The sequence below is a fragment of the Schistocerca cancellata genome, chromosome 1 (assembly GCF_023864275.1).
Source record: "Schistocerca cancellata isolate TAMUIC-IGC-003103 chromosome 1, iqSchCanc2.1, whole genome shotgun sequence".
In the NCBI taxonomy this organism is placed as follows: domain Eukaryota; kingdom Metazoa; phylum Arthropoda; class Insecta; order Orthoptera; family Acrididae; genus Schistocerca; species Schistocerca cancellata.
Genome location: NC_064626.1, coordinates 894940627 through 894957633, shown reverse-complemented (window position 1 = coordinate 894957633; position 17007 = coordinate 894940627). Strand labels below are relative to the sequence as shown.

Here is a 17007-nt window from a genome sequence, read left to right as displayed (position 1 = left end):
AAGACTTGATCATAAATGTGCCCAGTGTTTGTATCATTGTCAAACTCGTGCACGTGTTGTTCTGCGTGGTGCTGTGCAGTTGTTAATAAACATGACATCGCACATGTCCTTAAGATACCCTGGTACTCCAGTTAAAATGGTCGTATAGCGAGAAAATTAAATAACTTTGGTTACCGTCCTAACTGTCACAACCATTGTAACTGTAATCATATGCTTCTCTGCCTATGGTGCAGAAGTGAACGAAATGACGTCGAAGTTTAGGATTATTTCCTCGGAGTAGTTAACGGATGTAGTCAATCTGTGTATAACGGTCGTTAACGCCAACGGAACGAAGCACAATAAGTGCCAGAAGAAAAAAATAAAGTCGAATTACCGGTGGTACGACTGGGTGCAGAAATCACAACATACTCTGCCGTTTACTTAACAGAATGTATTTGAAAGTGGGGTCGTAAATGATGTTCCAAGACAATTGCTTGTGGTCTTCCACATGCAGTCTTGAGGTACGATTGGATGCGTTCTTTGTGAGATGATCCTTTATGCAGTTCATACCTTTTCCATTGCGGCTGTTATCCTCAGAAAAAGCTTCTTTACCTTCTTCTCACGGTAGTCCTAGAGTTGTAGGCGCATCTCGCATCTCTGTCTCCAAACGACTCAATCTAGCTATTCTTCCTCATCCTCTTCTATTCCTCTTCTCTCCAACGCTTCTTTGATATCTCTTAGTCACCCTTCTCGCAGTGTCCTCCTCCTCCTTTCAGGAGGGTGCCATGAACGTGCTCTTTGGACATCTGTGCTTCCCTATTCTTCTGACATGCTTTAACCATCCTAGCTGCCTTCCTTCTATTCTGTCCGTAATACTACACTACTGGACATTAAAATTGCTACACCAAGAAGAAATGCAGCTGATAAACGGGTATTCATTGGACAAGTATATTATACTAGAACTGACATGTGATTACATTTTCACGCAATTTGGGTGCATAGATCCTGAGAAATCAGTTCCCAGAACCACCACCTCGGGCCGTAATAACGGCATTGATACGCCTGCGCATTGAGTCAAACAGAGCTTGGATGGCGTGTACAGGTACAGCTGCGCATGCAGCTTCAACACGATACCACAATTCATCAAGAGCAGTGACTGGCGTATTGTGACGAGCCAGTTGCTCGGCCACCATTGACCAGACGTTTTCAATTAGTGAGAGATCTGGGAGATTGTGCTGGCCAGGGCAGCAGTCGAAAATTTTCTGTATCCAGAAAGGCCCGTACAGGACCTGCAACATGCGGTCGTACATTATCCTGCTGAAATGTAGGGTTTCGCAGGGATCAAAATGGTTCAAATGTCTCTGAGCACTATGGGACTTAACTTCTGAGGTGATTATTCCCCTAGAACTTAGAACTAGTTAAACCTAACTAACCTAAGGACATCACACACATCCATGCCCGAGGCAGGATTCGAACCTGCGACCATACCGGTCGCGCGGTTCCAGACTGCAGAGCCTAGAACCGCTCGGCCACTCCGGCCGGCTTCGCAGGGATCGAATGAAGGGTAGAGCCACGGGTCGTAACACATCTGAAATGTAACGACCACTGTTCAAAGTGCCGTCAATGCGAACAAGAGGTGCCCGAAACGTGTAACCAATAGCACCCCGTACCATTACGCCTGGTGATACGCCAGTATGGCGATGACGAATACACGCTTCCAATGTGCGTTCACCGCGATGTCGCCAAACACTGATGCGACCATCATGACGCTGTAAACACAACCTGGATTCATCCGAAAAAATGACGTTTTGCCATTCGTGCACCCAGGTTCGTCGTTGAGTACACCATCGCAGGCGGTCCTGTCTGTGATGCACCGTCAAGGGTAACCCCAGCCGTGGTCTCCGAGCTGATAGTCCATGCTGCTGCAAACGACGTCGAACTTTTCGTGCAGATGGTTGTTGTCTTGCAAACGTCCCCACCTGTTGACTCAGGGATCGAGACGTGGCTGCACGATCCGTTACAGCCATGCAGATAAGATGCCTGTCATCTCGACTGCTAGTGATACGAGGCCGCTGGGATCCAGCACGGCGTTCCGTATTACCCTCCTGAACCCACCGATTCCATATTCTGCTAACAGTCATTGGATCTCGACCAACGCGAGCAGCAATGTCGCGATACGATAAACCGCAATCGCGATAGGCTACAATCCGACCTTTATCACAGTCGGAAACGTGATGGTACGCATTTCTCCTCCTTACACGAGGCATCACAACAACGTTTCACCAGGCAACGCCGGTCAACTGCTGTTTGTGTATGAGAAATCGGTTGGAAACTTTCCTCATGTCAGCACGTTGCAGGTGTCGCCACCGGCGCCAACCTTATGTGAATGCTCTGAAAAGCTAATCATTTGCATATCACAGCATCTTCTTCCTGTAGGTTAAATTTCGCGTTTGTAGCACGTCATCTTCGTGGTGTAGCAATTTTAATGGCCAGTAGTGTATAATGGGTCTGCATTCTTTCTTTCTCTGACTTCCTGGTTTGTTACGCTGTCAAGTCGGGAAATGATTTTCTTTGCTGTTTGTTCGTTTAGTCTCACCTGACAACCTGAATTTCTCTCGGAAGAAGTTTATTTTGAGCAGGTAGATTTCTCTCTAATTTTTTTCTGTGTAGCTTCTCTTTGCGTACTGGTGTTCCCCGTTGCAGTTGTTGTTGTTGCTGGTAACGACGACGACAGATTTTTTCCATCTTACTTTTTGGAAGAGTTGCAAAATCTGCAACAGAATTTTGACTCTGGAATTGTAGTCTGTAGACTGGGGTTCAATTCTACGTGCAGACAGCAGTACTGAGACGTTTTGTTGTGTCTTACATCATAATTGGAAAATACGAGAATGGTTGCTTCAACAAGATTACGGCTGTTTCCTTTCCGTATACTGAGCGGGGCGAACCCGACGTCGACGTTTCGGTAAGCACAAGACTTTGTTTTAGTTCGGTAGTTGCAGAGAACCTAGCAGAATGGTCAGCTGTGGTGTGACGCTGAGTGTGTGGCGGCGACTGTTGCAGGAGGCAAGGGTGCGGGCGCAGACGCGACCGGCCTGGGCCCGCTGCCCGAGGGCTGGGAGCAGGCCACCACGGCCGAGGGCGAGCTCTATTTCATCAACCACCAGACGCGCACCACCTCCTGGTTCGACCCCCGGATACGTAAGTAGCTCACTGCTGTGGGTGGCCTGTACTCTGCCCCTCTGCCGCGACAGGCAGCTTGCGCTTGTAACTCTTGAGCTCTGGCGCTTTGACGCAAAATGCCTTCACTAATTCGTTTCACTTAATCCTCACTCTCAGATGATAATTAGCACCTTTATCGTCTCGTATTAAATGACGCAGAGGGACTGTCATTCAGAGCGGAAGTAGTGATGTCATTTGGGCAATTTTCTTCGCAATCTCCCTCACACTATTATTTGAACGATCATTTAGTGCCTGGTTCTTCGTTTTCATGGTTAGAAACTAAAACACAGCACTGTCTAACACTTCAAATATTTTTCTGAGTAGTAAACACATCGTTCGGTTAAAGTAACGGAAAAACGGCAAGATTCGAAGGCACAATTTACTGACACCCCTAGGCTGTTTGAACGCCCAATCAAAAATAACTTGCTCTTCGGTGCACATTATTATCATTCATTCGCGGCATGTGGCCTGGAAGTGCATTTGTTTAGGGTAAGTAACTGTAGTCAGTCTCACTATAGTGTAACATTCATGCTTTGGATGGAAAAGGGACAGGTTCAGACCCGGTGCTGCCAAATGACCTGCACTGATACACCCTAATATCGTGTTGGAGATCCTTTTGCCCGGCGGAGTGCAGTAATTCGTTGAAAGTCCCCTGCAGAAATATTGACACATGCTGCCTGTACAGACGTCCATAACTGCGGAACAGCTGCTAGTGCACGATATTGTGCACGAACTAACCTCTCGATCATATACCATAAATCTTCGATGGGATTCATGTCGAGCGATCTGGATGGCCAAATCATTCGTTCGAATTTTTCAAAAAATGGTTCAAATGGCTCTGAGCACTATGGGACTTAACATCTATGGTCATCAGTCCCCTAGAACTTAGAACTAGTTAAACCTAACTACCCTAAGGACAGCACACAACACCCAGTCATGACGAGGCAGAGAAAATCTCTGACCCCGCCGGGAATCGAACCCGGGAACCAGGGCGTGGGAAGCGAGAACGCCTACCGCACGACCACGAGCTGCGGACTAGAATTGTTCAGAACGTTCCTCCGACCAACTGCGAACAACTGACAAGGTGCATTTTCATTCACAAAAATTAACTCGTTGTTTGGGAACATGAAGTCATGAGTGACTGTAAATGGTCTCGAAGTAGCCGAACATAGCTATTTGTAGTCAATGATCGGTTCAGTTGGGCCAGAGGTTCCAGTCCATTCCACACAAACACAACCTACACCATTATGAAGCCACCACCAGCTTTCACAGTGCTTTGTTGACAACGTGGGTCCATGGCTTCGTGGGGTCCCCGCCACACTCAAACCTTACAACTAGCTTCTTACTAACTGAAATCAAGGCTCATCTGACCAGGCCACGGTTTTCCAGTCGTCTAGGGTCCAACCGATATGGTCACGACTCCAAGACAGGCACACCAGGCGGTGTCGTACTTTTAGCAAAGGCATCCATCGTATGCTGCCATTGCCCATTAACCACAAATTTCGCCACTCTGTTCTGAGGGGTAAAGTTCATTCTCCTTCCCAAACTGATTTCTGCTGTTATTTCACGCAGTATTGTTTTTCTGTTATCACCGACTACTCTACGCAAACGCCGCTGCTCTCTGTCGTTAAGTGAAGACCGTCGGCCACTGCGTTGTCCGTGGTGAGAGGTAACACCTGAAATCTGGTATTTTTGGCGCACTCTTGACACTGTGGAAGTCGGAATATTGAATTCCCTAGAGATTTCCGAAATTAAACGTTCCATACTTTTAGCGCCACTCCGACTACTGTTACGCGTTAGAAGCCTTTTAATTTCCGTTGTGCAGCCACACACACATCGGAAACCTTTTCACATGAATCACCTGAGTAAAAATGATAGCTCCACCAATGAACTGTCGTTTTATACCTTGTGTAGCCGATAATATCGCCATATGTATCTGTGCATATCTGACTTGACTTTTGCACCTCAGCGTATATCAGTTTCCTCACATACAATACTGTAGCAGGTCTTTCTGTGTGTCGTCCAAGTTCCATTGAGCTGTGTTTCTTGACAGTGACACGTCCATGTAGAAGTTACTTTCATCCTTTAGCTCTGCACTCCAGCGTATTGCTCTATAATCATTGCAGAAACTGAAGTTAATCTTAAGTTTTGGTGAAAAATTAAAATAGTTAAGCATGGGGATTTGAAGCCACGACGTCCTGGTCCGCAAGTAATCGTCACATCGTTGAGATAAATCTGCAGTTGAGGGTAGTAAAACGTTCAAACGTGATGATTGTTGACCTCTACTTCTCGAAAAATAAGGACTAGTGACGTGAACTTATTTGGACGCATTTAGAGACAACTTATTAACGTCCTTCTGGCATCACCATACACAGGGGGGAAAATCATTCTGTAATAATTACCCCGTTGAGGTTTATCCTCACATGTGATGCCAGTATTCTGTTGCAATATAACGCGCCGAGCATTCATTCCATAATAGTCAATGACTGTACACAATTCTGTGTCAGATACCAGAAACACTGTGCTTCGAGTCCAGCCGGTTTATTCATGAGCCACGCCTCGTCGTCAACGGGTTATTTGTGACCGCGTCATTGCTCTTGAGGAGGAAGGGAATTTGATGGCGTCGCAGACTGGGGCATGGTATGGTGTTGGTGAGTCCACCGTGTAACGAGGGCTAAAACGATGTCGTGTTACTGGAAATGCAATAGGTGTTTTACCTTGTAACAACATAGTTCAGGATAATGAACTAGTATACACATCACGGCAAAATACTTCTTTTAAACGCATTAAATTTGATACACACTGCTCTGTTTTCCGATTCGGTTGACACGGTCCGGTTCTAGGTGCGGGAAGACTGACTACAGAGAAAATCTACGGGACTTAATGGGAAGCTGTATGATGATCGTGGACTTTGCTGATTAGCGTTTCCTGTAGCGGAATGTAATAATTTTCTACGAATCAGTATTTCCTAAAGCGAATAATGGTCCAGTGCGGTTACATAGTCCACGTGGTATCTGTTTCGTCCTCAAATAAATCACCGAGTCATCCCTGTGATGGTGTGCACATGGCATTTTCGGGATGGATTTGTCCCTGTGGACTTAGTGTGCTCCACAGGACAAATGACTGTCTGGATACTATCTGGAATACTGATATTATGGGTAATTCCATGAGTCCGTCGGTGTAACAACTGTATTCTGAGGGATGAATTTATTTCCAGCAGTGTTAGTCTGCAGTAGACATCTGGTGCAGGAGAGGTTTGCAAAACAGCCGCCTCGCTTCAGTCCTACTGAAAACTTATGGGGCGGATTCGAAAGAGACCATACGGGAAAAAAGACCTGACGCGTAGCTAAGAAACGGATCAGTAGCTGCCTGAGAGGAGGTGACAGGAAGTGATATGGTATTTACTCACCTGATAGACTCACTTATTGGTTCAAATGGCTCTGAGCACTATGGGACTCAACATCTGAGGTCATAAGTCCCCTAGAACTTAGAACTACTTAAACCTAACTAACCTAAGGACATCACACACACCCATGCCCGAGGCAGGATTCGAACCTGCGACCGTAGCAGTCCCGCGGTTCCGGACTGCAGCGCCAGAACCGCTAGACCACCGCGGCCGGCAACTCACTTATTCGCTGGACGCAAGTGGTCATTGAAGTGAAAGACCGTTTGAGGTTCTAAAATCTTATTAAGAACCGTGAGCGATTCATTCTCTTAATTTTGTGTTTTCTATGGACTAACCAAATTTTCGCTGTAACGCATAAAATAATTACCAAGTTGGATTCGATCCGAATCCTGCCGTCGCGTAGCTGCTTACCAGTCTCTTCACTATGCCACCGAACTACGAAGTCACTATAAAGCCTTAATAATTTGTGTGAATGGACAGCATGGGTACTCTGTGCCGATACTAGCGAACTCACATACAAAATCACGTATGTTGATTCTGAGAGAGGATACGGGCTGCCTCGGCGGCTGCTTTTAAGCAGGCAGTGAAGGTTCGCGTGGAAACAAGCGCGCAGAGTCCCATCGATATCTGGCGTGACTCAGGAGGACGGCATGCGCGGTTCGATACCGCAGGGGCTGGTTACCGTCTTCACCTGCGTTTGTTCAGTTGCTTTCAGGCCACGGGAGGAATAGTTACCGTCTCTGGATCCCCACTGCACAGGAATGCACTGTCCTGCACGAGGCAGCGCGACAGAACGCACAACCGCCTACTTCGAGCAACATTGTTGGGGCAGAATTGATTCTAATATCTGCTCGATCAGACTTCGCTCTCCACGGCTGTTTCTTCGAGAATGCGCTAGTGAAATTCGTTTCTTCCTTTAAACAGTTGTCACTACAGATACAGGGTAACTGTGTGTCAACTACACGGTCCAGTCATATTAGTGTGACGTCAGCCTATGTTCGACTTCAACGACCAATAATCACGCTAGATGGCAGGTGGCAGCACTAGCACTGGGGGAGGGGGGGGGGGGGGTATATAAAGCGTGTCAGCGGAAACCACAGCGCAGTCTTCCTGAGGCGGAAACGGAGCTATTTATCTGACGTCTAAAAGCATGGTCACCGGCTTTCCGATCAAAGGTGGAAACGGCCAAGTTTGTAAACTGTTCGCCTGCCGCTGTGGTTAAAGTACACCGTGCATGGCAAAATGGCACAATTCAAAGACGGCGCCGAGGCAAATGTGGTGTACTGTGGGCAGTAGGTGACAGAACTGTCGAGATGTGTACGGGCGGGACGTGCAACTGTTGAGCAACTGACCGCTCAGATGAACCAGTCGAATCCGCTTCGTAAGCTTTCAATTGGACTGAGTCGCGGTCTCCTCTACGACCGTATGGGCCTCGGCAGCAGGCGCCTGATTCAAGAACGCATGCCGACTGCTGTTCATCGGAGACGGAGGCTGGAATTTGCACTGCAGTGCCGCAACTGGACGTCTAGTGAGAGGCGACAGGTAGCAGATGAATTAAGTTTTATCCTCCAAATGGTTGTTGGTGTGTACGGCGTGAGACCTCTGAAAGTTGCAAACAGGAGGGAGAGTTATGGACTGGGGAATGTTTCCTTGGCATTCCCTGGGTGATCTCGTCTTATTGGAAGGCACATTGGATCAATACAAGTGTGTGTCTACCACTGGTGACCATGTCCACCTCTACGTGCAGTTTTTTTTGGGCCCGATGGCATCTAACAGCAGGACAGTGCAACGTGTCAAACAGTTCGCGGTGTACGTGCGGGGTTCGAAGAGCACCAGAGTGAGTTTATCATAGTCCTTTGGCCACCAAATTCTCCGGATTTCAAACCAGTTGAGAATCTATCGGACAACCTCGATATCGCTGTTGGCGCCATGATTATCAACCGAGAAACGTAGCGCAGCAGGCCACGACACTGCAGTCGGCGTTGCTCCACATCTCTGTCGGTGCATTCCAGCACCTCACTGACACTCTTCCTGCTAGCCAGCATGCGAATAGAGTTTGCTCATCTCGGACAGCTTCTCATTACCGCGCTCTTCCATTTGTCATTTTTCACTTTCTGGCTACCGGTGTTTGTATATCTCTGCCTCACCTACCCGGAGCGCAAAATTTTCAGCTTCATTCGTGAGGTGTTTGTAGTGGCTCTCTTCAGATGCCACTCCAGGTAAGCATGTTCCGTATTACTTTGAGCAAAATTTCTGTGCTGAGTTTTAGACTCAGTCCACTGTCAGTTCAGGAAGTAACTTAAACTGGTGCTTATGAGGTAGTTTTCAATGTCATACGATTCTTTGCATTATAGGTTTTTATATTATTTGTCTATTCGCCATTGCCAATACCTTCGCCGTCCAGGAAAGCGTTTTGTACGATGCGCCACATATTTGAAAGAGCACATTCTGATTCAGGAAAAGAATATGATTATAATTAAGATTTGTCTGTATATGTGGTACCTCTTCTGTAACAACGTTAAACAATCATCAAAATGACTAAATTTCAGACGAATATTGTTCCTGCGTTTATAGAGAGATGCTATTTTAGTAGAAGCGATGAAGACATTTAAATGTAACAAATACAATACTGAAAGAAAGCAGATTCGGCTCAGACGAAGCATCTAGACGTAAAAAATTTAAAAAAAAAGAAATGTTGAAGTGCGCACTTAAAGTAACATAATAATTTTCAAGCCAGCGTGATTGGCATAATCCCAGTTTAAAAGTAGACGTAATTTTCATTATGCACCAACTGTAGAGAAAAATTCGTTATGGTCAGCTAGGAATAGGTTTGAGGATATCCAATACACAAAGGCGGTGTTACAAAGTGGGAAAAAATGTAAACGATCAAAAGGGTACGACTTGCAGATAGCGCAAGTACAAATAAAGTCATAACTTGATACCAATGCAGCTGCGTTACTGAGAAAGATTTGTGGCGTCTTCCTCTCTGAATGAAGACCCACTTTACAAACCAGCGAGAAGTCTGACGTATTTCCTACACTGTCTTTCGAGCTTGGCCCTGTATTTGCCGATGTTCACTTATGCAAGGTAGTTTCAGGTTAGTCACCTATTCATCTTTCCAGCACGTTCGTATTCGACGGTCTCATTTTGACGCGAACGAGAAAGAAACGGTATTTACTCCGATACTCTCAGTTAGACGTGATTCGGAGGTATCGTGTTGAAATACGGAAACAGAGTGGTAGGTTAAGTAGAACGAATTTAGCCTAAAGCTATTCATTACTGTTGACAACATTAGCCAGTCGAAGTTTAGAGTCGCAGTAGTGTGTATTTTCCTGGATAGGAGACACAGGATTACTTATAACTGTGGTTTGCTATGCTCTGTCGTTAAACTTGTGTTCCTGCCAGCCGGCCGCGGTGGCCGTGCGGTTCTAGGCGCTTCAGTCCGGAACCGCGGGACTGCTACGGTCGCAGGTTCGAATCCTGCCTCGGGCATGGATGTGTGTGATGTCCTTAGGTTAGTTAGGTTAAAGTAGTTTTAAGTTCTAGGGGACTGATGACCTCAGATGTTAAGTCCCATAGAGCTCAGACCCATTTGAACCATTTCTAAGAAATTAAATTTTGATGGCAGAATATCAGTACAAGATGGCTACTTTCTAGAGCTTAACTTATTCTTACGATGATGTAATGAAGAGGGGCCAGAAACCAAATACCAGCTGTCGCGCCGGACGTACGAAATCATCAGCAGTGCAACTGAAGTTGAGGAGGAGGGGGGTGACCATACTGAACAAATTTTAACATGTCATTCATGACAACTCATGTGGGGTATTGTAGACGCGGAAGCCTCTTTACGGCATCAGGTGGAAAGGAGCTTTATCCAGCCTGGAGTGGATACGTTGGACTTCTCGTAATCCCCCTAAGTGGCCTTTGCTCGGTTCCTACTATGCTGGCTTAAGGCTTAAAGACATTCCAATGACGGCAGATTATTTCCAGCACCTGTTGGAAATGAGCTTTTGAAAGGCCCCAACAGAGCGCAACACCATATAGAGAAAGCCCATTAATTGGAGGAGTAATTGACCACAGAAAGGCTTGCGTTCTGCTCTGGATGTTGATTGTCTGAAAAAGGCTGAATTTTAAAAGAATTTCTTTTAGTTCGTCAAATCAAGAAGTCGCCAGACGGCCATCTCGGTTCTAGAAGTCAAGTATTGGACTCCATGGGGGAGAAGTGTTGTTTTAACGGAGCTGACTGCATCAAATCTGGAGTAAGCGATCAATATAGTTATTCTGCCAGTAAGGCAATCTCTGAACGAGGAGTGGAATTCTTCTTCATCTTCCGGCATTCTCGTCGATTGTTGCTGAAAACACTCTCAATAGTAAGAGACCTCTCAACAGAGCGTAGAGCCATTAGCTAGCCGGAAGTGATCTTTAACAAAAGTGATAGACTTGGCGAGGTTTCAATGAAGTTGGTAAATTTGTTTTCGTGGGAACTTAAAATCTTCCAACGGAACGTACAATCAGTTCTAATCTCAATAACATTGAACCGTCTGATGTATTATGCGTGTCATCAAACAGGTCTTGGTTTTATTATGCATACAATTACTATCCTTAACGTACTCCAGATTAAGTCGATAGGCTGTGCCACCTCCTGTAGGATTAACCAATATGAATTCTGAGGTGCTACAATGACGAGATTTTTTTCATGTCTTATGCGAGGCGCATCTGCTGAGATTTGGTTTCTGGTTGCACTGGATATTTAAAAGTGAGCTCTCTACACTGCCATAGACAGACATTCTTGTAACGAGATTTTCTGTGCAAAATTTAATTCCTTAGCCCTCCATAACGAGGAATAATTCTGGCGACGATACGGGCCGCAAATGAGAAATTTCACCGCTATAAACGATTTTGACAATAGGCATATTGTTATAACCTGGCAAGAGCATCTCGGAAACGTCGAAGCTGATCAGATGTTGGCAAGCTACTGTCATGAGCATCTATGGATAGTGATTGAAGTGCTGCAAAACCACGAGTAGGCGACAAATCACTCGACCTACTCGCCTCATCACGCGACGTGTAGAAAGGAGGTCGTTCCGCTCTGGTAAAGCAAAATACGTAGCGATATGTAGCAGATCTACGACGTCAGAATACAACGCTAGTGCAGGAACGAGTGTTTAGAAGCGCATCGTCCAGTGCATACAGTTGAACAGGGGACTCCGCAGCAGATTACCCCTACGTGTTGCCATTTCGACCCAAGATCATTGTCAGTTTTGGTTGTGGGGAACACGGGATCGTCGAGGTCAGACCGTGGATTAATGGAGATGTGTCGCGCGGTCGGACGAACCAAGGGTCGTCTTACACCATGTCGATGGTCATTCCCGGATATGCCGTCATCCAGACGAACTGTTGTATAAGCCGCACCACATATGCAGGTGATGAGGGCGGTATTATGCTAAGGGAGGGATTCACCTAGTTTACTATGAGACCTGTTGTAGCAATCAAGGACATCGCAATACTGTGGAATATGTGAATATGAGTGCGAACCACACGAATCCCTTCAAGGTATCATCGCAAATGACGATTGCGTCTTCCAGCAGGGGGACAGTCCTTGTCACAAGTCTTGATGACTTGACCAAGTTTGCCTGATCTGAGCCCGATGCTACACGTCTGGGACGCTACTGGGCGCCAGCTCCACGCCCACAAGACCACGGGACCGAAATTTATGGGTATTATGTAATCTGTGCGTAGATATAGGGCGCCACACAGCTCTGGAAAGCAAACAAGGACTTGTTGGACCGATGCCACGCAAAAGCGTTGCTGTACTGCGTTTCATAGGTGGACCGAAACGCTATTAAGCAGCTGGTCAAAACGGTTTACCTCATCGCTGTATCTGTCCTTGTGTGGTTCGTCGCATGTGAACTTCGAATTGCTATCCCTTTTTACCTATGAGATTATAGGTATAAATTGCTGAGCGCCGGCTGGAGGTGATGTATGAAATTATTGTTAGTGATGTACATTTTCCAATCCAGTTTCGGATCTCTGAATTCTTCTGAAAGCGGCTAGGTTGCTGAAAGGCATTTATTTGTGGGTACAGGAGTAATGACTGTTTGTCTCGTGGGCGAAAGAGATGCTGAGACACTTACTTAGACTGGGTTTTATAAATGTAGCAGTGAAGAAAAGGTATCTGGATCCTCCAATAAAGTGTGTAAGTATGCAGAGCAGTACATCGCGTAATTTGTCTCGAGCACCCCGTATCGCTGGGTTGTGGCCACGATCGCGAGTTGAACGTAGTGCGACGAAGCTGAAGTTCAGAGGACATACATAAGGAACATTTCCCAATAACCTCGACGTCATGACTCCTATTCAAAGATTCACAGCCGGCCGCGGTGGCCGTACGGTTCTAGGCGCTGCAGTCCGGAACCGCGGGACTGCTACGGTCGCAGGTTCGAATCCTGCCTCGGGCATGGATGTGTGTGATGTCCTTAGGTTAGTTAGGTTTAAGTAGTTCTAAGTTCTAGGGGACTGATGACCTAAGATGTTAAGTCCCATAGTGCTCAGAGCCATTTGAACCATTTTGAACCAAAAATTCACATCCCTCGCGATACGCCCACACCGGTTCCAACAAGCGATGAATGTTCGTGCACTAGCCCGTACGTGGTGCACATCCCCCCACAATGGTCAGTCAGGCTGAATCGTTTGCTAATATTACCTCGCTTAAATTACTACGCCATATTTTTCATAGGTCGTTAATTTAACAATTACCAAATCTGAAACGCCGCTCGATAATTTGCATCGAAGCTTAAAAATTTCCATGTAATCAGGGCCAGTGTGTAGGGAATATATGTATGTTGCGAAACATTCAACTTCGAAGCTCCCAATTATTCGGAAAGAATCAGACCTCCGGAAATTCTTCGTACAAACTGCCACCTGTCCACTGAAACTAAAACAGCACTAGAGAATAGTAATAAGTATTTAACACAAAATGTGAACCGGCACAGTTTTCTGAGACAGTAGCCACTGACACGCAACATCCATCAGCTCTCCAAACGTCAAACATAAAATATTAGAAACTTTCACAACCATACAAACGCACTGGATATAGGCGACCAAAATGTTATGTTCATCGTATGCAGTTAGCACCTTTTTTGTCCAGATCTCCAAGCAGAAGTGTCATACCTCCTTCTCCAGAACAAGTTTCTGATTACGGCAGAGGCAGGGACCATGATGCAAGTTGTTTCTCAGGCCTATGGGAATGAAGAAGTTCCTGATCATAGTGAACTATCGACTCTCAGTATGCCTGCATCACGGAGGATAACGTTTATTTTGCTACGCAGGTCGTTGAAATAGAGCTATAAGGGACTCGCGTGAACCTTTTTTTGGTATCGGCACACTGGGCCTATGACATCCAACAAAGTGGGTACGTGTACTTCCTGGCAGCACAACAGAAGCTTGCTTAGCCCCGATTTCCAGTTGATCTTAACACTTCTTAACACTTACTACCAGGGCAAATAATGCGTGGAAAGAAGAATGAGGAGAATACGACTTGTAATCTGCCATCTATTCCCCCAGAGGAACGTTGTCTACGAATTGAATATCCTGTTACAGACATGTGAGGGCCATTGTAGGGATTCATTTCTCTCACCGCAACGTTGCCTGTCACTTTCCCAGGATAAGTATCAGAGACGTCTCAATTTGTTTGAGACACTCAATTTTATAAGGTGTTATACATTACTTATTCTTTTCGTGTGAGTGATTTTACGACTAGAGAGAAACTATGCAAGCAAACAGAAACTGGTTCTCACTGGTGTCATCTCTACCATACACCACAAAATATAACTTACGGAATGATGTAATCTTTAAATACCATTGATTGTTCCGATGGAGTGTTTGTGGAACATCCTATGTCTCTTCTAGCGATACTGCTATGTCATGTCTTTCCCTGTCTTTATCTAATGTCACAATATCACTTCAATTGAAATTAGTATTCCTCTCTTAGTAATCCAATACAGCTGAGTTCGTTGCCATTCACCAGTAGCGCTACGACGATATATTGTCGGTTACTGTGTGCTCTGTGTGTCCTTAACTATTTAATCATCTGATGATGTGCACGAAATGCCGACACAAAGGTGACACTTTTTCCGACAATACAGACTTCTGTTGGCGCTTCGCCTATGTACATGCGTTAATTGTAACCTGAGATGTTGTTTAGGCTCATGTTTCAGCATAACCCTTTGGCATTTTTTCGAACGACGGTTCAGAAGGGGAATGTATTGTTATTACACAGTACTATGTAGTACCGGCATCCTTGATAGTTGTTAAGACCAAATTCAAACCTTAGCTTCATCAGTCTCCTGACCTTACGCTCTAAAAAGTCATTGCTGACAAGTTGGTCAAAAGGTCCACCACCTTCTTCGTGATTCAGAATGAGACGCTTACTGCTTGACACAGCGGCTTGTCAGGCATGTTTGCTCGCTCTATGCCATTTTCAGACGGTATAGTAATCAGAAGCAGCGCGGCGTGCGCAACCTCATGATACGTACGCGACGCCTCAGATGACAAGGGTGCCCATACTCGGGGGCAAAAGGGGTTGTACCATCCCCCGCCCCATAGCTCACAAAGAAAAAAAATAGTAGATGCTTCTCTTTCACAAAAATTGTATAAAAGTCGGTATTACGCAGGTTTTTTTTGGAACGGCAATTTTATTATGGATACTTACAGGCTGCCTTTCGCCTTACAAAATTTTAAAAATCTTCAGACTCTCCCACTCGGTTTGCACTCCCCCTCCCTGCAATCCATCGAATGGGCGCTCTTCTCAGACGGGGAACTGATCATCGTTGCAAGGCGTTCGCTTTCCCGCGGCGCGTGGCTCGGGCCTCAGGGCGCTGGGCTGCCGTGTGATGGACGGCGCTGCCCGTGCCTGGTCGCCGCAGGCCGTGGCGGTGCCGGCCCCGCGTGGCACCGCGACGCCGGAGGCTGGCGCCGCCCCCGCCGCCCCGCACGGCTGCCACCCGCACATAGCCTGCCGCCTCCGTCGCGTACGCGCCCTTTTTCCCAAACAAGGCAATCTGCAATGGCTTCGCTGCTCGTGTACAGTTTATACATGAGCGGGAAGGCCTGAGGCGGCAGCAAAAAGCTTTGCACGCTTTGCACAACATTCCCTATTGATAGCTGTGGAAGTAACGCAAATGTTCCCAGCAGACTGGATACTTCAGATGGTGCAGTACACTATCCACCTCCAGCACAGGCAGAAGAAAGAGGTGGCCTTCTGCTGGTTCGCTGGACTCGTGGGGAATGAGAAAGCAGACAACGCAGCGAAAGCAGCCTGCCAGTACAATGCCACATTTCATCTTACTGTTCACCAATTCGTCTTTGAGTGACTGTAGGAGGATACAAGATGACTTGGACAGGATTTGTGATTGGTGTAAAGAATGGCAGCTAACTCTAAATATAGATAAATGTAAATTAATTCAGATGAATAGGAAAAAGACTCCTGTAATGTTTGAATACTCCATTAGTAATGTAGCGCTTGACACAGTCACGTCGATTAAATATTTGAGCGTAACATTGCAGAGCGATATGAAGCGGGACAAGCATGTAATGGCAGTTGTGGGGAAGGCGGATAGTCGTCTTCGGTTCATTTGTAGAATTTTGGGAAGGGGTGGTTCATCTGTAAAGGAGGCCGCTTAGAAAACACTAATACAACCTATTCCTGAGTACTGCTCGAGCGTTTGGGATCCCTATCAGGTCGGATTGAGGGAGGACATACAAGCAATTCAGGGGCGGGCTGCTAGATTTGTTACTGGTAGGTTTGATCATCAAGCGAGTGTTCCGGAAATGCTTCAGGAACTCGGGTGGAAGTCTAGAGGAAAGGAGGCGTTCTTTTCGTGAATCGCTACAGAGGAAATTTAGGGAACCAACATTTGAGGCTGACTGCAGTACAATTTTACTGCCGCCAACTTACATTTCGCGGAAAGACCACAACGATAAGCTAAGGAGATTAGGGCTCGTACAGAGGCATATAGCCAGTCATTTTTCCCTCGTTCTGTTTGGGGGTGGAACAGGGAGAGAAGATGCTAGTTGTGGTACGAGGTACCCTCCGCCACGCACCGTATGGTGGATTGCGGAGTATGTATGTAGATGTAGATAGACCCTTTGAAGCAGTGATTTCCAACATCTGGAGGTAATTATTCCGTGAGAGGTAAACTGCACAAGGATAGTTTTATAAGTTTCATAAAAAACAAGAAAAAAGTTTTTGTTTCTTAAACAAATCACCTTAGTTCTCGACATAATCTCATTTAAGGGCTATGCATTTGGTCTTGCTATCCTCCAGCTTTTTCATCCCACAGGAAAAATAGGTTGTGTCGAACTCTACAAATTTCTCGTTGACCGCTACTATCACTTCCTCCCTTGAC

At 46.1% G+C, this 17007-nt stretch overlaps 1 protein-coding gene across 3 annotated transcripts in view; it reads left to right on the top strand.

Annotated features, from left to right (window-relative positions):
• The window catches only part of LOC126190790 (transcriptional coactivator YAP1), a 347592-nt gene that overhangs the window by 279296 nt on the left and 51289 nt on the right, over nt 1–17007 (top strand). For 2 of the 3 annotated variants that reach the window (XM_049931340.1, XM_049931349.1), the window contains exon 3: nt 3040–3177. The exons of the other annotated variant lie outside the window; for it this stretch is intronic. In XM_049931340.1, the coding sequence (XP_049787297.1) occupies nt 3040–3177 (138 nt within the window). The remainder of the gene's footprint in view (nt 1–3039; nt 3178–17007) is intronic. 3 annotated transcript variants of the gene reach the window in all.